This window comes from Ciconia boyciana, chromosome 6 (assembly GCF_034638445.1).
Source record: "Ciconia boyciana chromosome 6, ASM3463844v1, whole genome shotgun sequence".
In the NCBI taxonomy this organism is placed as follows: Eukaryota; Metazoa; Chordata; class Aves; order Ciconiiformes; family Ciconiidae; genus Ciconia; species Ciconia boyciana.
In genome coordinates, this window is record NC_132939.1 from 67444791 (window position 1) to 67464483 (window position 19693).

At 45.1% G+C, this 19693-nt stretch overlaps 1 protein-coding gene, 1 long non-coding RNA gene and 1 other non-coding gene across 3 annotated transcripts; 1 reads left to right on the plus strand and 2 right to left on the minus strand.

Annotated features, from left to right (window-relative positions):
• Positions 1-1373: 1373 nt before the first annotated feature.
• LOC140653126 (uncharacterized) lies at positions 1374-8115 on the minus strand. The gene is made up of 3 exons (XR_012043019.1): positions 8015-8115; positions 3796-3995; positions 1374-1591 (listed from the first exon to the last, which is right to left on the minus strand). It is a non-coding gene; the product is annotated as an uncharacterized lncRNA (long non-coding RNA).
• On the plus strand, positions 7069-16901 carry TBPL2 (TATA-box binding protein like 2). The gene is made up of 7 exons (XM_072864841.1): positions 7069-7119; positions 10120-10526; positions 11543-11630; positions 12316-12407; positions 13287-13454; positions 14913-15007; positions 16799-16901. Exons 1-7 carry the CDS (start codon positions 7069-7071, stop codon positions 16876-16878), a joined length of 981 nt encoding a protein of 326 aa, XP_072720942.1. The 3' UTR covers positions 16879-16901.
• TRNAG-UCC (transfer RNA glycine (anticodon UCC)) lies at positions 7167-7238 on the minus strand. Its single transcript has one exon. It is a non-coding gene; the product is annotated as a tRNA-Gly (tRNA).
• Positions 16902-19693: the final 2792 nt, after the last annotated feature.

Below are 19693 nucleotides of genomic sequence, written 5' to 3' on the forward strand. Positions count from 1 at the left end.
AACTCGGATTCTCTAGGGAAAATAGAAAGGCACCAGAAAAGAAGCCAATTCAACTGATTTTACCCAAAGGGACAAAAGGAGGTTTAGAAGGTCCTTTATAAAACGTCACAGAGAAAAACATTATTGTCCTACAGGGAAACACATACCCATTAACAAATTAGGTGAGAGTCGAGTGAGATGTAAGAGGTCTGAAACAGCTGCGTGACTCAACGCCTTTAAACTGTCTGTCTTCACACACTTCATTTATTTTGGATAGCAGCATTGCCCATGCCAATTTGGGAGAAAAGGGGACTGTAAAAATACCTGGGGATAAATGTGAGTATTTTTAATGTTAATAGGCAAAACCTAATGGATCTGAGCAACGCAATTTGGGTTTTAGAAAACAGCCAAATTAGGACCCTCCCGAACGCATGCCCATCTGGGTTCCTCATTTTCCTCAAAGCGTCGCTGAGCGTACCTTAGCAACTCTACCTGAGCCCTGTCAAATGGTCTGAGTGGAAACAGAGCTCAGGGGAGCTACTCTTGTATTAATGAGTTGGGTAAATGCTCATTGAAGGGAGGCTGAAGCAATCACAGCATTTAATTATTTCTGACAAGTCGCAGATAAGTGAACTGAAGAAAAAAAAGAGGGGGGGGAAAAAAAAAAAGACACCTTCATAAGGAAGGGCACTGTGACAAGTCAGCTGCTTCTACAGCCTGCAGACACCAAAAATACATAAAAATATTCCATAATAATATCTTGGATTGTATTGGGAAAATTAACTCATATTCCACTTCTATACACTGACCATAAAAGCTAAGGTAGAAGAAAGCATGATGTTCACAGTCTAATGCCATAGCCTATTCAAGGGAAAACTTATTAACCACAGACACTGCAAAGACAGCAAGGAGGAGCGAGGAAGATCCAAATGGAGGGATGAGGCTGCACCAAAAGGGATCTCAGGCTGGATTCCTGCTTGGCTGGGACGAGCATGGAAATGAGATGAACTGCAGGAGCACCCGACGGCAGGGCTGGGCACGGACTCCTTCATCACGGCTAAGCTAACAGCGTTTGTTGGCAGACCACGGGCGAAGGGCTAGAGTGACAGCAACATGACTGTGTTAACTGTTAATTATGCGTGTTAAAAGTACAAAAAGGTCAAGGTGGGAGGGATCAGAGCTTCTGCTGACATCTGGCAGCATTTTGGGGAAGTCTAGTTTCTCCTGAGGTCCTTGTTGACTCAGGAGCGCTGATTTGCTTGCCGTAATTGGAGGAAGAGGTAATGAGAACTGACTCATCGCCGAGCTGTGCGCCCTGCGGACTCATTCCGGTGTCAGTCATTATATCTTGCTGATCACTCAGACAAAACTAAGTTTTGCAGGGATTTCAGTGACTGGTCAGCATCCTTCCTTGGCTCATGGTATTTGCATAATATTCGGCTGTCCTCCTCTATACAATAAGCTAGTAAAACTCTAGTGCTGGCGTAACTCAGCTGACACAGCAGAGAAGGCATCGCAGTATATGCTCCGATTCCTGGAGAGCTTGCACTGAAGGTCCTAGACGTGCTAAAGTCATTGCTCATGTCTTCAATGTTACTGCGACCCCTGCAAGCTAAATTAATAGAGGTCTGTTAGCAGCTGCTATATGCACACCCCTCTGCTTTCCTGTGCACACATGCATGAGTGCTATTACTATATTGTTTTTTTTCTAGTTAAGGCTTAAAGGATCAGTATTTAACTGCAGCAGTAAGGTAAAGGTATGAGACACAGTGTTTGCGTTAGAGCGATTTGTCACAAAACTGGGAGGGAAACAGCAGCCGTCAGATGATCCATCGCACGCTCACCTCATTCAAATGCAATTCAATTTAGACAGACTATTTGGCCCAAAAATTAGAAAGATGACTTAACAAAAAGCACAGAAGAATACTTCTGAACCCAGGTGTCAGATATATTTGTGTGTGACGTTCATGGAGGAGCTGTCCAAGAAAGCCTCTACCCATTAATTGCTAGGTTGCAATTAAGGTGGCAGCCAATGTTTAAAGCCCCCCCAGTCCCCCTTTTCTGGCCTTATTTTAAATGCAACGCAGAATAAAAAATAAAAATAGACTGATGTGGTCTTCCTCACACTGCAGTACAAGGCTTAAGAGCTTGGCTGGGCCAGGACAAGTGGATTGCTATGCAAACAACATACAGAATGCCGTCGTTTAATCAGTTTGTTGCTTTGCACAGATAGGAAAATTAAATGAAGTTAACTGTATAGTTTTAAAGTCACCATTCAGCCTTTCAGTTGAGACAGATGGCTTTTACTTACAGTGCTTCCTCTGGCATTCAGTGGCGGATTTGGCAATCCTCTCTGGGTCTGGTTCTCAGCAATTCCCTGACATGGGGGCAGTTAGTGTCTTCATTGCACATAATAGTGCTGTAGAAGCCAAAAAAAATGGCTCTTTTCTAGCCAGTTTACCCCTTTTCCATCTGACAGAAGTGACTTTCTTTCCTGGCCCAGAAGTCAATGCACGCTGAGCATTGACCTCACGCTGGTCTCTGCCAGCCAGCATGGAAAGCACAGGCTTTAGAGGACAAATGCTGAGAGTCCACTGATGTTTGCAAAGAGTACCGAATCCCCCGTTATTGTCCTTTTCGGGGAATAAGAGAGCCCCAGTTTAACTGGGACAAAGAAGAGGCAGCTTTACCACTGTGTGACCCAGGCTGCATTGTCCAATGCAGGGAGGGACACGTGGCACTAGGGGTAAGTGGGAAGGTACAGCCCTTCTTCCCATCACCCAGTAAACCTGGAAAATTAAACTAGGTTCTGACCCAATTGCAAATCATTGTAACCTCACTTCTGTAAGAGGGTTACTCCCGATTTACACAGGAGCAAGTTAGAACCAAATATCAAATCTAATGGACCTGATTCTGTTGATATTTACACCAGGACAGCCTAATGATGATACACTGAATAATTCACAATTAAAAGTCAAATTACTCACTATTGCTCAGTGAATAGTCATCGTGGTTTCTTTCCTTCCCTGCCAATAAATCCAGTATCTACTGACACTGAAAAGTGTTGATCAGGTCTAGAATGGAGTATTATGGGACAAATAAGTATGAGAGAGCAATGGTCACACTTGTCAGACCGAAGGCACTCCAGCATCTACCTCTGAGTTGCTTTTTGGGCTGCAGCTGGTTCTCAAGAGCCTTGCCAGCTCCATGCAGGTCCTTCGCTCCCGCAGAGCCCGCCGACCTCGCTGCAGCTCATCTGCTTCTCTCTCTGACACCCCTTTGGGCTCCTTCTCAGCACCTCACCCTGCTTTCATCCCTGGCAAGAAGGAAATCAAGGCACAGGGACCAAAACAGAGCTAAACCAAATAGAAGGAATCACCTTCACAACAAGACTTGGATTCTGCTGTTGATAGAGAAGCGTAGAGTCCTGGGGTAATTGGAAGGTGCTGCATTCAGAGACATCTTGTGCATAATATATTGCTCTTTTCTTGGAACACGATCCTGCTCTCAGTTGCTCTTCTACCTCCTCCAAAGGCAGGGCTTTAACGCTGCAGGCACTGAGGACACCAGGAGAAGCAAGCTACACCTGAGACAAGCTACAGTTACAGCTATAAAAGTTTAGCATAAAGCTCAGGAGAGCAGAAAGCAGAACGTTGTCAGTCACGAGCTTTTAATTCCCAAACTGGCTCCCGAAAAAGATAAGATAAAGCCAAACCAGATTAACCAACTTCAAAGCAAGCAGCAAAGCATTGGCGTGCTAGAATAGAAGGCAGCTGTTGAGGGCACTAATGAATAAAACAGGTAGAGCTTCCTTACTGACTTGCTCCTTGTCCCTTCCAGGTTTTCGGAAGTCTTCTGTGATTAGTCCGGTCCCATAACCGGATTACAGCATCCAGGTAATGCAGGAATGTCTGCTACAGAAAGGTTTAAGAGACCAATACAGGAATGCTAGTAGAAGCTCTGTGGAATGGTCTTCTCCAATTAGTTCTCCAAGGAAGAACAATATTGAATGACTCCTACAATGAATGCACAAAGTATTATTGTTGTACTAATCATCAACTTTCTAAGTAAAATTAAACAATTTGCTAATTAAGACTCATGACAATTCATCATTACTGTAACTATGCACTTCAGATGATTCATCACCCCGTAACCGGCTCCTGCCGCTCGGGGATGTGCGCAACGGCTGCCTCCAGCGTGCAGGAAGGAGCGCGGGTCCTTCCCTGCTCTGAGCAGTCCTGCTCATGAGTCACCTTGGCCTGGCTCCGGGTGGCTGCTGCTTTCCAAAGGGAATAAAAAAAGAAAAAAAAGGAGGGGGGAAAAAAAAAAATAAAGAAGGCAGCTTGAGACAGAAGTAACCTTTTTTAAGTTGGGATGGGAAAAATAGTTGCCCTTTCTAATGTTATTTGACCTGGATGATCAGAAACCAAGCAGATAAGTCTCATGAGTTCCAAGTGATATATTTTAAATTAACATCTGTCCAATTGATGACAGAGGTCAGAGTCTCCTGCTGAAGAGGGAAGGAAGAACGCTGCCTTGCAGCACAGAGAGGATGATGCCTCTGATGACTAAGAAGGGGAGACCCAGAGACCGGGAGACCCAGGGTGGGGGAAGCCCAGAGACTCGGTGCCTCCTGCTCGCTGGATCACCACTCTCTGGAGCTCCCACCACCTGTGCCTCCACTCGCTGGGCTTCCCCATCGCCGGGTGCCCCAACACTGAGCCTCCACAAGTGGATGCCCAGCCTTGAGGAGGAGGCTGTGAGCAGAGCCCTCCCAAGGCACAGCCATGCTTCCCCTCCCTTGGGCAGCATCCAGAAGACCCTTCCCCTACGTCAACGCAACCCCGAGAGCTTGCATCGCCCACGCAACGCGACTCCTAACTCCTCTGATGACGTCTCAGCTTTCCAAACATCTTCCCTTCTTCTCTGCCTCAAGATGGGTAAACATTCTTCCACCCATTTAACAGAGGAGGCACCAAACTCCATGACTTACCCAAAATCACATTGCCTCCTGCTGGTGCCCATGCCATTTGCAGGATGCCCCTATCCAAGGCAAGAAGCAACACCAATATTAAGAGATTTGTATTTCTTAAACGCTATGGTTTGACCTTTCCATCTCAGGTTCACAAAATGCAGACAAATCAGTCCCCAGGAGTTGCGGGATGAACCTATCTCATCTCCAGGGGGTTCTGCAGTGCAACGAAGGATTAATTAGATGAGGAAACTCAAGGTACTACGGCTGCAATGCTACAGGCAGGGCCACACCAGGGAAACACCACGACCAGCACAATACTCCAGCTTCCCAACGTAAGCACAGCAACAGCATTCACACGCTGGGGGAGCTCCAATCTCCTGTCCCTGCAGAACATCACCACGAGGACACAATAAATTCAGCGCAATCCCTGCATTGAATTCAATTACTTCCATGGGCAACGCTTCATGAAGAAGCCTGTGAGGGCTGGGCTAGCTGCTGCCTGTAGGAGTGGGTTCCCCCACCACAGCCCTGGGCACCCCATCCTGTTGTGCTGGCAAAAGCAGCCGAGGCCACAGAGCTGTCTGCAAGCACCCCAATCACCGGACAGCCCTACATGGGACGTTTTAGTTTTATCCATCTTGAACTGGTCTGAGCTAGCTCCACCAGCCTCCATAATTCAAGGTGCAACCTCGCAGAGAGTCCTCTCCTTGCTTTGCTGCTCGACTTGCCTCCTGGGTGCTCCAGGAGGGGCTGTGTGATGTAAATCAACCTGCTTGAGGTTGAATTTTTCTGGGGCCGGAGGGATTTGGCACCTGTAAAGCACTGGGGCAAGAGGAGTCCCAGAAATACCACGAAACCAGCCCAGCAGGCTGTGCTGAGGAGGGAAGGATGCTCGTCAGCCACGTACGCTCTGCCCCACAGATAAAGGATACATATCTAATCCTTCACACCTCTGAGGCAGCAAGAAGAGCCCGGCAGCACCTCCCAAAGACCTGCTGCGTGCCTGGGCTTTGACATCTTCTTCCAAAGGGTTTTTTCAGCTCAGCCAGCTGTTTGCAAGCAAATCTCACAGCAGAAAGCAAAGCCCTGTCTAGCAGAGCAACAAGTGCATTGATCACGGCAGTCAGCGCATCCACCAGCCCAGACAGGGACAAGGATGTGTCCTCAGCTGTGCCTTCGCAGAAACTCATCCATCCATCACCATGCAGCAACAGGACAGAAGAGAAGGAACAACTCAGACAGCGACCGCTGGTGTCAAGTCAAGCAGCGCCCAAGCCGAGCTGTGCCGGCAGCGCGAGACTCCCGCAGCATCAATCAACGAGGCACGACACGAACTCCCTCCTGGGAACATGCTGCCTCACACCCGGACTCTCCACACGAGTCTTTTGAAAATGGAACGGCCTTAAATCATCCCTCACGGGAGGCAGAAACAAAGACACCAGTGGGGAAAATGTCTGCAAGTGGAGGATACCAGTGGGGAAAATGTCTGCAAGCAGAGGACAGCAGTGATTGCAAGGAGTAATGGCTTCCTCCCCCTACACAGCATTAGCAGCACTGGCCCAGCTGAGAATAGGCCATTTCATTGCAATGTCTTGAGTTTGAGGTTTATAATTTTGGACTAGGGCTCCTCTCAAAGTCAAAATGGAGGCAGCTGGGCTTGCAGGACCAGATGTGCCTTATTGCACTTGATGAGGCAGGTGGGAGAAATTAAGGACACTTTACACTTGCTCGCTTAAAAGCACCAGCTAGAGGTGCTTTATCTTTGCAAGGGCTTATCCCCGTTTATCCTTGGCCCTGCGGAGGGGAGCAGGCTCAGGAGAGCTTGGGAGCAGGTTGTGTTTGTAGGCTCATGGAAAGCACATGAGAGCACCCCGATTTCTCTAGCCCTTCCACAGGATGGTGCAAACCCCTGCGGACAGCCCTGCCAAGAGCGGGAGAAAGGCTCAAAGGGGGAAAACACCATACCTGGGAGGGCTCGCAGCGCTGGCGTCTTTAAAACCAGCTGCGCTGGGCCCTGCTCCGCGACCAGCCGCACCTGCCCCCGCTGCCGCCCCTCGGGGTTAAAGCTGGGCCCGGGGCGGGGTGTTGGGGGGTCCGGGCGGGCGGCTGCGCCCATGGATGGCGCATCGCCGCTGGAGCGGTACCTGGAGCGCTGCGGCGGGCAGGTAAAAGGGAGAAAGGAAAAAAAAAGAAAAAAAAAAAAAAGGGAAGCTGCGTTGGCCGGGAATCGAACCCGGGTCAACTGCTTGGAAGGCAGCTATGCTCACCACTATACCACCAACGCCGCGTTAAGCGCAGTTTCTCGCCCGCGCCTGAGCTGCAGCGCGCCCGCCCGCGCTGGGCTCCCGCCCTCGGGGCTCCTCTGCCCCGGCCGGCCTGGCCGCCATCTCTGGCCCGGCCTCGAGTAGGGGAGTAGCGGGCTATAGTGGGCCAGGGCTGCTGGGAGCATGGAGGAGGCCTGGAGGGGCTCTCTGCTGGGGAGGTCGTTCTTTTCTGCCGCGAGAGGAAGGCTGCTGCGTTTAAACTCTTGCCATGGAGTGTTGCTTGTGAGGGCCAGCCTGCGTACCAGGGTGTGGGGGCACTGAGGGGACAGGAGGCTCAGATCTCTTCATGCTGGTTGGTAAATGGTTATGAATTTTTTTTTCTTTTTTTTTTTGGTATTTAGAATAGCTTTCCTGGCCTCGGGTGGTTGCAGAGACAACAGGGTGAGGGACTAGGAGAGGGCTGGACTCTGCAGCTGAGCATCGTCTTCACCCAGGGAACACAGCTTCTTTACTTGCATCCCGTTGTAAACTGTTTTTCATCACAGAAAATGGGTTTAGCACAGGCTGTTTAAATCCAGAGACCTCCTCACAGCAGTTAGTAAAGCCTTCTGAATATGGCCCTATAAAGTATATAATGTGGTGAGGTATAACTGGGGTTTTACAAATGCTACTGAGCTTTTTGTATTTCAGACTTGCAGGGATACTTGATAATAGCAGATGTGTGAGATATCACTGCAGAAAGAAAAAAAAAATCCAAGTCTGTTGCTTAAAGCAGCTGGAGTTGATTTATGCATACCTGGGTTGTGGAGATTCCTGCAGTGGAAGTGAAAATGGCTGTTTCCCTTCAAGCTGCCCCAAACTTGGTGATCTCGGACAGGATCTATGTGTGAAATCTCCTTCCTGGAGCTGCTGGGAGATGTCCAAAGCTAGGCAGTTGATGGGGCCTTCAGTGCAGTTAATTAACCTAGAGTCTATAGCAATAACCCTTGGCAGCCAGCCCAACATAAACATGGTCTTGTGCCCCCCTTCAACAGCCTCTGAGCATCTGTCTAACAAGAAGGCAATCTTCCCCAGCGCTTAACCCTATAAGGGCTTTTTCCCAGACCAGTTATATGGAAACCTGATGAGAAAAGATTTCCTTTCTGTTTCTATCCACTTTATGCAGTTTACTTTCTGTTGCTTTTCTTGATTTTTCAGCTGTTTAATGTTTCCAGCCTCATATACCACTCATTTCTCCATCAGCTTCTTTCTTTAAGCTATGCTACAAACTGTCTGCTTTACAACTGGGGTTTTTTTGATAGTATATTTCTCATGTCCTCTGCCCCTAGTATGATGTGTGAGTAGTCTTACAGGCTTGCAGTGATGAGGCTTTTTTTGGTACCATCTTCTCTGCATCACAGTTTGTATAAAACTTTCCTAATTAGCTCCTTACAGCTAAGCCTTAGTCCACTGGAGGTCTTGCAGAGACTGTGCCTTCCTTCCCCTGTTGTTAACTATTTAAAACAGATGTAGTTTAGTTATTCTGTAGTATATTGTTATTTGTAACTGTTAATATGTTTGTATCTGACCTCTTAATTCTCAGATGGTGCTCTTGGATCCTGTTTTCCAAAAAGCTGAGGGGTTAAGGAGTCTTACTCAGTGGCACTCCGCCCCAACTGGTCTCATATGGGGCTCTGCATCTAGAATTCAGTTTTAGAAACAGTTTTGAACCTAGGTGTTCATGATGCTCTCGGAGCTAGACCTGATCACATCTGTATTCAAGGCAGTAAGGGTTCTCTGGGAGGATTTTTCACTTGGTAAGAGTTTTCCAAGTGTCTACAGGCAAATATACTGCAAAGCAGGAGCAGAGATCTCCCCGTGCGCACGGCTGCATTGCTAAGTGAGCTGATTAGCACAGAACATAGAGCAGCGCTAGCTCAGGGCTGAAAAGCATTGATCTGGAAACCCTGCTCCCACTGGAGCTTGGGCAGTTGCTGCCAACTTGAGGGCCTCAGTCTTGTGCCCTGTTCCCTGTTCTGCTTTGTGCTTGGACTTTTCAAGTCCCTTTGGCTCTCGAGCCCAAAAATGCTTAAATGAACACAAAACCTCCTGTATGGATCATCTAGCCCAAGCTGTCACCTGCTGTAGGTATTGGCAGAAACCACCTTCTGAGAAGAAGCTTTCCACTAACTATACCCTAATGGAGAAGGGAATAAATCCTTTCCTAAACTCTTGCCTCCTCAATATTATGATGCCTTTTAAATAGCTCTTAATAATAAATAGCTGATAAAGAAGGACATTAGTATGCAAGAACTTGCTTGCAGATATATTGCGTGCTTGATCTGGCAAAAGAAAGCTGGCTTTGCTGACTGTGTCTTGCTTAAATCAGTCTGGTGACCTCCAGCAGCTGCGAGCATGAACTGCTCGTGATTCTGTGAGCTGCTGCCCTCTGTTGCACAAACCCAACACCACACTGACACTGTCCCCTGGTAGCAGGGAGAGGAAATAAATAGTAATATACTGAATGGGAGTTAAAGCCAGCCAGAAAATGCCAGCTTGGAAAAACTCATGAGCAATTATGTTGGTTATGTGCGTACCTGAGGCGTGACAATGGCTGCGAAGGGCAAAGTGCCAATGCTCCTCCAGTCGCTGCTGAAGGACTGTGGTATTACAGGAGTAGTCTAAACTGCCTTTGAAGTGTGGTGGGAAAGTGCATATCTCCACTATAGAAGTTATCTGGATTTTTATATGCTGATAGACAAGCAAATGACACACCTTCAAATCTTAAGACTATTCTTTGCTATAATATGTATGGGGAAAAATGATTTCAACTTCCTCATTGAATAGAAGATTAATCTTAATTTAGTCTCCCAGTTAATGTTGTAATACAAGACCCTTAATGACACTTTTTCTTAATTCAAGGATGACCTCTCAACTAGTCCTCAGCTGTTTACGCACATGAGCCCTTATGATGTAGACCTTCCAATTCAAACAACTGAAGATGTGTTGTTCGGTTCTCAACTTAATCAGCCCAAAGAGCTTCCAACAGACTTCTCCTCTGTGGATCTCAGCTTTCTTCCCGATATTACCCAAGATAACAAAGAACAGAACCTATCTGAAGATGGTAATGAAATGCAAAAAGAGCTTGATGAGTCAATGTCAAGAAATGAGGACAGCAGTATCTTCATGGATGAAAGCGGGTTGTCCTATGCAGATGCAACCCAACCATCTCCTGAAGCATCTGGTGCGTGTCCTCCTCTGACACCAATGACTCCTATGACTCCAGTGACACCTGCATCAGAAAGCTCTGGCATAGTTCCTCAGTTACAGTAAGTTTATGTATGTATTATATACGTAGCGCATATAATAATAATAGTTTTGCTTAAACTGTGAGGTACTGCTCTGACTTCTCACTTAGAGAATGTAGCAAGCATGGTTTGGTCTTAAACAAGTCCACCCAAAAAACTAGAGGGGCAGTTATTCCTCTTTGAGCAAATGAACAGACAATATTGGAAGGCAACTGGATACTGTGCTGATCAGTGCAATGCAGAAATAGAAATGGCACAGAACAATACCAAGCTTAGCAAAAGAGGGGAGAGCGGACTTGATAGCTGTGTTGGGTGAGTGAGTATTGGAAAGGCCTCTGGCTTGTTAAGGGGGAAAAGTATCTTCTGGGAGAGAGGAGAAGTCTCTCAATGGGAGAAGTGTTTGGTAGCAATTATTTATATATAGTGTGTACTGCTAGTTACTTCAGCCTGCAGAATGAAAAGAAATATTTGAAAAGGTGGATTTCTTCCAGCAAGGAGAATGTTAAGGATGACAGCAGACTCCAGGGGTTTAAAGATGTCAGCCTGCTTTTCCGAGTGCAGAAACCGTCTCAACTGAGCAAGGGGAAGGGGCATGAAAAGCAGTGTGAGAAATTCTGGCCTCGTTAAAAGATCCTGTCCTGCCTAGGCTAGAGCAACTATGGAGTAGTTTATACCTGTAGAGAATAGCATGCCCTTACCTACCTTGAGTGCTGTAGTAACTCTGTAAACATTCAGTAATGGTTCAATTCAAAGCTGTAAAAGACTTTAGTGATGTAGTTCTTGGAAGACACACAAACTCAGTATTCAGGGACTAATAATTTTGTACCTTGTTACATCTCAGAAACTGTAATTTTGGTATTGAATTACTGAAGTTTTGCCAAAAGTAGCTTAAGGCTAGAGTGGGGAAAAGGCAGGCAGGAAATTAGTTGATGGCAATTATTAATTGGAGTGTGACTTCACATTAAGCTAATAATGTTGGGGGTTGGCTCTGTAGTGGCTTGCTTTTGCAATAAGAAAATTCCTCTCTCATTTCTCAGGAATATAGTGTCGACTGTAAACTTGGCTTGTAAACTAGATCTGAAGAACATAGCTCTGCATGCCAGAAATGCAGAGTATAACCCAAAGGTAAATCTTAAGAACTCAAAGCTTTACCCACACTCCTCTTTCTCAATGCTGATGGATTCTAATATACAATTTCACCATGAGCTTTGTCCCTTTTCTAATAGCATTGTCTTGACCCACAGGGAAAGTCATAAAAATCTGCAATTTGGGCCTGTTAAATTAAAAAATACAGAGGACCACAAGGAGATTTTTTTTCTTTGAATAAAGCCCTAGCAATGAGATGTTACCAAGCTGTTTAAGAAAGGAGAGGAACTCTCCCACCTGTGGCCAGCTACCTCCAGCTGAAATGGCTCAAGCAGCCCTCAATGGGGGAAGGAAAGATCTGCCCTGAAACTCTTGGCTGAAGGAAAGAGAATTACTGGAGTCAAACTGGTATTACGTGATACTTCTAGTGATACTTCTAGGCCTAAGACTGCAGAAACTTACTGGGGATAAATTGGGTTTCTGGAAGTGACTCCAGACTGCTCAACAAAATGTAAGGGACAAGGCAGTGGTCCTGTGACTGTAGTGTTAAGCCCCCTGGTCCTAGGGGTGTGGAAAATAACTTCAGGATGGTAAATAAACACTTTTACAAAGCAAATGCATGCTGTCTTGAGCTTTGAAAGTGGCAATTCTTTAAAGAGTGAACAGAAATACAGTACCAGCTAATCCCTCGGCTGGACTGTGATGTCTTCCTTCAAATTTGTAGAGGTTTGCTGCTGTGATCATGAGAATCAGAGAACCACGAACAACAGCCCTCATCTTCAGTTCAGGAAAAATGGTCTGCACAGGAGCAAAAAGGTATTTTTTTTTTCCCTTCTCTCTAAAGGTCTGGGACTTGCAGCTATGCCTCTATTCTCATGAAAAATGTCAGAAAAACCTTGTTTAAGTTATCTAGCGAAGGGCTGTCATAATTGCAAGAAAAAAATGAAGAACTGGTATTGAAAAATGTCTAGCTTTCTTCACGATGGCAGTTTAATTACTGAACTGCATGCTTCTGCCCCTGAATATAGATTGAGCTGTGCAGACATTAGCAGAAAAGCTGCTAAAATGCCCAGGAATTGTTAAGGGGTTATTTGCATTTCTCACCGACTTTAAAGCGAGTTAGGACATAACTTGTGTCTGTCAAGTCTCTCTTCAGTGTCTGTGTTCACTAGTCAACACATCTGCCTCTAGAGAAGATGGGAATTGGAGAAAAGCAAAGCTTATTTCTGTACCCTGAAGCTCTTTTCCTCAAGTTCAGCAGCTGCCTTGGTTTTTATAACTAAACTGTCAATGAGATAATGCATTAACTTACAGCTTAGGAGACCTCTTCTCCAACCCCTATCACCATCCCAAACTAGCTAGATGATTGTACTGGTGTCTGCAGTCTACCTCTTGGATCAGCTCTGAGAAGCTGTTGCAAGGAACTGAGAAAGAAACCTCTGAAGATGGGAACTCCTGAGTGATGCAACATGCTCCAGTGTGCTCAAATAGACCGCAGGAAAGTGAATGACAAAGTGCCTTTTTTCCTTTGAGCTCACGGAAGTGGTTCTGGGGATAGGGGCTTGCTATTTTGAGCAGTAGCGTATCTTTTTCTGGAGCACAGATTAGCATGGTGGTGGCTCTAAACTGACTTCCAGCTTGAGAGCAGAAGAAAGCACTAATCAAAGCTGCTTTCCCCTTCTGCTCTTCCTTCAGTGAAGAGCAATCACGGCTCGCAGCCAGGAAGTATGCGCGCGTGGTGCAGAAGCTTGGGTTCCCTGCCAAGTTCTTGGACTTCAAGATACAGAATATGGTTGGGAGCTGTGACGTGAGGTTCCCCATCCGGCTGGAAGGCTTAGTTCTCACTCACCAGCAGTTCAGCAGGTATGTGGAAGGCAGAGTTACAACTCCATGCAACTTGGGGCAGTGTCTTTGTAAGCTGCAAACAGACTCAAATTCTGAGGGTGTAACAAAGCCTGGTAAAATATGAGTAAAAATTAACTGGATACTGAGTATCAAGCAAAAAGATGCTCGCTGGTTCAGCAAGCATGAAGTGGCCATAGATGCCATGTGTTACAATAAAGATAGTAAGTAAGGTTTATCTTCTGCAATAACTCCTGTTCTGAGTGGGGCACAGGCCAAAATGACCCTCTGCTTGATTGCCAGGGTGACATACAGCAGCTAGCAGTAAAGCTTCCCGTGCTGGAAACCACGACTGACACAATTGAACAGTGAAGGGCTCTTCTAAATTGCTCTCCTGTGTGTTGCTGCACAAGAAGCTCCTGGGTTCTTTGCTCAGTTGGTTAATGAAGAGATTCTTTTTTGTAAAAGCTTTCTTTGACTGTGAATATTGTTGTTTGACACAATCTTTGGTGTTGCTGTGTATCAGCAGTGTGCACCAGGGATTTTCATTAATCTGAGCAGTGGAGGTGATCAGAATTTTACTGGTCTCCTGTTATTGCTAAGTGCAATATCAAACCTTAGTGGGTTTTTTTTTCCACTGCAGACCATGTTGATAGGAAAATAACCAGTCTTGATTAAACAATTCAGGTTTAATTGGAGCAGCTCTTAAGCTACTTGAACCTGGTCTATGCCCTTGCTCTATTGTGAACCTTTAATACTAAGCAGGCCTCTTAACTCCCATCAAACCAGATGCCTGTCTGCAAGGATAAGGTTTCTAAACTTCAGGCATGAAGCTAGACTCCAGCTGCAAAATACAGAACTGAAAATATGGTATGTTTCTGGGATATCATTTCAGTTCTTTCTGTCTGGATGACTATTAGCCATCAATTTAAAGTAAACCTGTAGCTGAGTGATGGGTGTGCTGTGCCTTCAGGATGAGCTTGTTCAGCTAGTTATTGCCATCGCTGAGGAAAGGATGCAGATTTCAGCACTGGCAAAATCAAAATTTGGTTGTGTCTATTAGCACTGCATTTAATATTTTGCATTTAACTCGGGGACTACATATATATTAAAGATTCACTTGGCTGTTATCTTGTCTTAGTTGCACAAGATGCTTCCTGATAAGGGCTCTTTGCAGACTAAGAAGGATTTGAGTACTGTTTGAAGATTAGGATAATGGTTTCAATGCCATGGAAAATCAGATTCAGAAGTGGCTTGGAAGTCTTTAAAAGTAAGCATGAAGAACTCCTACCAGCTCCAGCTGGGATTGCCAGGTTTCTCTTGAAGATGTCTAAAACCTGACCTGCCTTTCTCTGGGTAGCTAGCTAAAATCTGTAGGTTTAATTACTGTATTGTTAATATAACTAAAGAGCACTTTATACATACAACACTGAAACAGTATTTGCATTTTACTAATCTTACTTGCTTGCTTTGAAACAGCTATGAACCTGAGCTATTTCCTGGCCTTATTTATAGGATGGTCAAACCAAGGATCGTGTTGCTTATCTTTGTGTCAGGAAAAGTTGTACTGACTGGTAAGTGGGCTCCCTCTGCATATCTGTAATCAAGTGCTACCACATCTTCTGAAAAAGCATTTAAATTGAACATTAGCTAAACTCATATCTTGCCACAGTAAAGCCACTCAGCTATCTTTTTAATGCATACTGCTGCTTATCTGTGTTTTCTGCAGAAAACAATATCGGTATTGTTGCACTAGAATCTCATATTGCTTCATATAGTGTCTCCAATTTCCATGTCATTAAACTTGAGTATCTGTACTTTATTCAAAGCATAATGCCATGTGTCAATGTACAGAATTGCAACAGGATGCTGACATGCTAGTACCTACTCAGTCACTTAAATACGAATATCACAATAAGCAATTTAAAATCGCTTGGACAGGAAGCAAACTTCTTAAAACACCTCACCGACAACATTTAGTAGGGATTATTAGAGGAAAGGGTGGAGACCTAAGAACTTGTTCCAGACTGTTTGGCAAAACACTCATGAGGCAAAAGCCTTGCTGAGTAACTGTGCTCAGCAGATATCTGTACCTTGGATCCCATGTCAAAAAAAGTCAAATTCCTGAGTGCATGTTCCCAACACATGTTTTTGTAAAGCTCATTAAAAGACTCTTATTCAGATGTATTGAAAGGTAAATGGTATTTGTTACCAGAGGACCCAAATGCTCTCTATATATTCACAACACAGCTTTGAGGTATGGGAAAGACAAGAGAAGCACCTGCCTTAGCCAGAGATTCTCACAATCATAAATCAGGAATGAGCTCAGCTAACTGAAGAATGGGGCACTGAGTACAAAGCTTAAACGCTTCCCCCTCCGATGTCCCCCCCACCTTCTTCTTGGGTCCAGTAAAATCATACTGGCCAGTTCCATTTCACTGATACTTGCATTTTTGGGCCCACTAATTGCAACACCCTCAAGTGTGGAGCAGGCCCAGAAGCACTACGGTAAATCCTTGTCTGTGAACACTGGGACCAACTGTAATGACAAAACTGAATTTGCTGAGCTGCAAGGTTTTTTCCATCATCAAAAGAGTAACTTTACTTTTGGAAGTAAGTTGTAGTAATGCAGACGAATTAGTCATGTCCAAATGTGTTCTGAGGGAAAGGTTTACACAGTCATCCTGAGTGCCACTTAATCCAACTGCTAGTTCATTTAACCACTGTTTTCTTGTAGCTAACGTTTGTTACGCTAGCATGGTAGTGTCACTGGCAAGGAATGTTCCTGCCTGCTGCAATACAGTTCGTGTTCAAGACTTGGTATTAAAGATTTGCTTGCAGTAAGATGGAAGAGGCTGGCTTTGAAATCACAGGTGTCCTAACAAAGCTTAAAAGTAAAAAAGCTTCTTGGAACTGGAGAAGGGACGTCCTCAAACTGTGGATCAACTTCCAGTATTGGAATAAATGCCCTTCCTTTCTTGTTTCTATCTTTCCACTTACTTTACCAACAGGCAGAGCTGTTCCTGTTAAGCAGATAACACCATGGTTCTTCTCAGTTGCTTTTTTCTTTTCCAAAGCCAATGCTTCGCACCTGTCAAGAGTAGCCAACTGCTGTTTTGGTTCCACAGATTAAACAAAACTAGTCTAGTCTTAAAGCAAAGCAAGCTACAAATTGTTCCTTGTGAGGTAGCACCAGTATGATAGAAATTCTGCCTTAAAGTAATATTAACTCACTTTTAAAGTTGCTTTTAAACTCCTGCATTTCTTCATGGTTTGTAATCTTATCACTTGGTTTGAGTTGCATTTGGTTATTCTCAACATGCTGTTAATTCTTAACCTGTCTTTTTTCCTAAATGTCTTTCTAGGAGCAAAAGAGCGTTCTGAAATCTATGAGGCATTTGAGAACATCTACCCCATTCTAAAAGGTTTCAAGAAAGCATCATAACATGGCTCATAAAGCAACTAAGAATAATACATGGGTTTGTATTACTATGCATGGAGCAGAAGCAAGGGTATTCCTGCACCCAATTGTACAGTTGTGGATTATTAAGCAAATGATGCTATTTGGAATGCTAGAAAGGCTGATGCCTTTCTATAGTTTGTGAAATGGTTTTTTGCTTTCAGATTAGCTGTCTGTAATCCGCTTGAGTTCTGCCAACTTCTGTCAAGCTGAAAAAAATTGCCAAATGAATGTACTTTTAATAGAATGCATATTAAGGTGTCACTTAAAAGTATTTTGTGATAGGAAACCAGGTGTCTTTTCCCCTGTCGAACAGGCAAATCAACGTTACTCTTCAAACTAGCTTTACTGAAATCCTCAGCTCTAAGTGTACCGAAACCTAGCTCCTGCAATGTTGCGTTTTCATGTTTAAACTCAAAATATATTTTTGTCTACAATATAGCTTATAAAATCCAGCATGACTTGATTTCAGTGTTTTTAAAACAGTGATTGTAGGGGACATACACCAAATCCCTCTGGTCCTACCAGCTGGATAAACTCTTGTGTGTACTGGTGCTGGGATTCCCTTTACAGAGGAGATGACATTCAAGGCCCCTGACAGTGCTGGAACATAAGTAGGAAGTCTGTGGGTGGAGGGGTAACTAAGCAAATTATCTCATTTGTCATAACACAAATTAGATTTTAACAAAATGGTACCCCCTTGCATTACTGAAGTCCCCTCAGATGATGGGGGTTTGTTGCTTGGCCCAGATAAAGGCAGGTCCTAACCAACATGTTTTTAAAATGGACTTGAGGAAAATACAGTGGGGTTCTTGTACTTTATGTTTTATCTCCAAGTGAACTCGGGGCTACCTTTGCAAAAGGTGTCATGCTCAGACTGGTGATGTGACTAGAACAGTGTAAAGATTATCCCTTGGCTGTTCTCATACCTCCTATGATTCCCTGGAAGCAAGGGGTTTTTTTCCAGAACAGGGCTTTGGTGCTGCTGGGGTTTGTCCTGTGTCCTCCCCTTGTTTCCTGCTGAAGAGGGACAGGTCTGTCAGGAAACTCCCTGAGCCACTAGAGGTTGCTGTTAGATGACTTAAGCGTAACCCAGGCCAAAAGCTACCCCTGTCCTTGATGGAAATACAGAATACGGGCAATGGCTTCATACAGAACAGGGTGTCATCGTCTTGCTGGGCTTAGTTTTCCTGTCACAAGTTTCTTTCTGATTCGGTGAGGATGTGATTTCAACTTCTGTGTCTGTAACATGTCTCATGAGTGCTTTTTATAACTGTCTCTGCTCCTCTGGAAAAAAGTTTGAAAAACTTCATGCACTTCCTTATGATTAACTGGTCTTAACTACGTTATCGGTTTCTTTGTCACAGTCGAACTGGATTTCCACACTCAAATCTGTTCTAAACAGAGGCTTACTTTTCTGTTTGTTTTCTAACACTGTAGACTTTCCACAGCCATGGGCTGGACTTTCATTTGCACTGTAGCTGTAAAAGCTGATAAGCTTGAGTTACAATCGTCTTTTGCAAGTGAAAAACAACCTGCTCTTACTGGGATGCTGGAAAAGTTTATCTAAGATGAGCCCTCTTCAAGAAATTGCATTTTAATTACAAGCTTGCCACATAATTTCACTAGTAAAGTTAATGCTCTTTAACAGTGTGGATAAAGTCTTAAAGATAAGAAATGGGCTCTGTGCCTTTTCACTGAGCTACTGATAACTTAATGTTTGCTATGGTAACTCTTGTTTGAAAAACAACTATCTTGGTTCTGCCTACATAGTGCTGTTCATGCTCGTGTTTTGTAGCACTTAAATACACTAGGAAGGGGAAACAATACAGGCTGGGATTCTCTTTCCCCCCCCTACCCCCCCCCCCCCCAACTGGGATGTGTTTTGGTTTTGTTGTTGTGTGGTGGCTTTTTGGGGTTTGTTTTTTTGTTTGTTTGTTTTTTTAAGGGGGTATTGCTTTATGTTATTCTGGCTTGTGTGGACTCTGTCTCTCTTCTAATTGCCTGGTGTTTCCCATTCTATCCTCACAGAGAGGACTTGCTTCTAGATACTAGTTGATCATACCCATTTAACTCTTGATTCTGGCTCCAGCCTTGAGGCTGGGGTGAGGAAACCTACTAGCCTGTCACTCTTAAGGACATGTATTAATATTTGCCACTTTTGTTATACAAATTGTTCTTGATATTATTGTAAATATAACCCCAAGGGCTGACTTTGATGGTGGCAGTGTTATTGGCCGGCCATGGTGCAGATGCCCCCTTTGGGACTGCAGTTAAGGGTGACTGCAGCTGGAGCCTCACCACTGCCCTGCCGCTGGTCAGGGCATCCTACCCTGAGAAGTCAAATGATGCTTCCCCTGGTTACAGACCAGCAGTGCCTCTGTGAGGTTCATGTGAACACCCAGTGCCCCAGGAAGCAGAATACAACCACGCCGCTTACAGCAGGCTTGAAGCACGATGGCAGACCTGCAGTGGATGCTGTCTTTTTTTTTTTTTTTTTTTTTTTACTTCAGCTTTTGCAAAGAAAACAAAACTGCACCATTTCCTTACCAGGCCCAGGGCAGCTGGGCAGGCTTACCCGCCTGCTGTGGGGCAGGGCCTGCACCGCTGCTCACCCACCCTATCCCCCCTCTGGGCGCAGAGAGGGGGCAGCCCTCCTTCCTTCGGCAGCGGCTGCCGGCAGCCAGACTCCGAGCCTGAGAGAAGGAAAGCCGAAACGCTCCTTTTAAGCCCCTGATGGCGTCTGTGTGTGTGTGTCCGTCCCCTCGGGGCCGGCCGGGGGACGCGGGCCTCCCGCCGC

Coding starts and splice junctions, on each gene's coding strand:
- TBPL2 (XM_072864841.1), top strand. CDS start 7,069: ATGGATGGCGCATCGCCGCTGGAGCGGTACCTGGAGCGCTGCGGCGGG. Junction 7,120..10,119: donor TGGAGCGCTGCGGCGGGCAG/GTAAAAGGGAGA, acceptor TCTTAATTCAAG/GATGACCTCTCAACTAGTCC. Junction 12,408..13,286: donor GTCTGCACAGGAGCAAAAAG/GTATTTTTTTTT, acceptor CTCTTCCTTCAG/TGAAGAGCAATCACGGCTCG.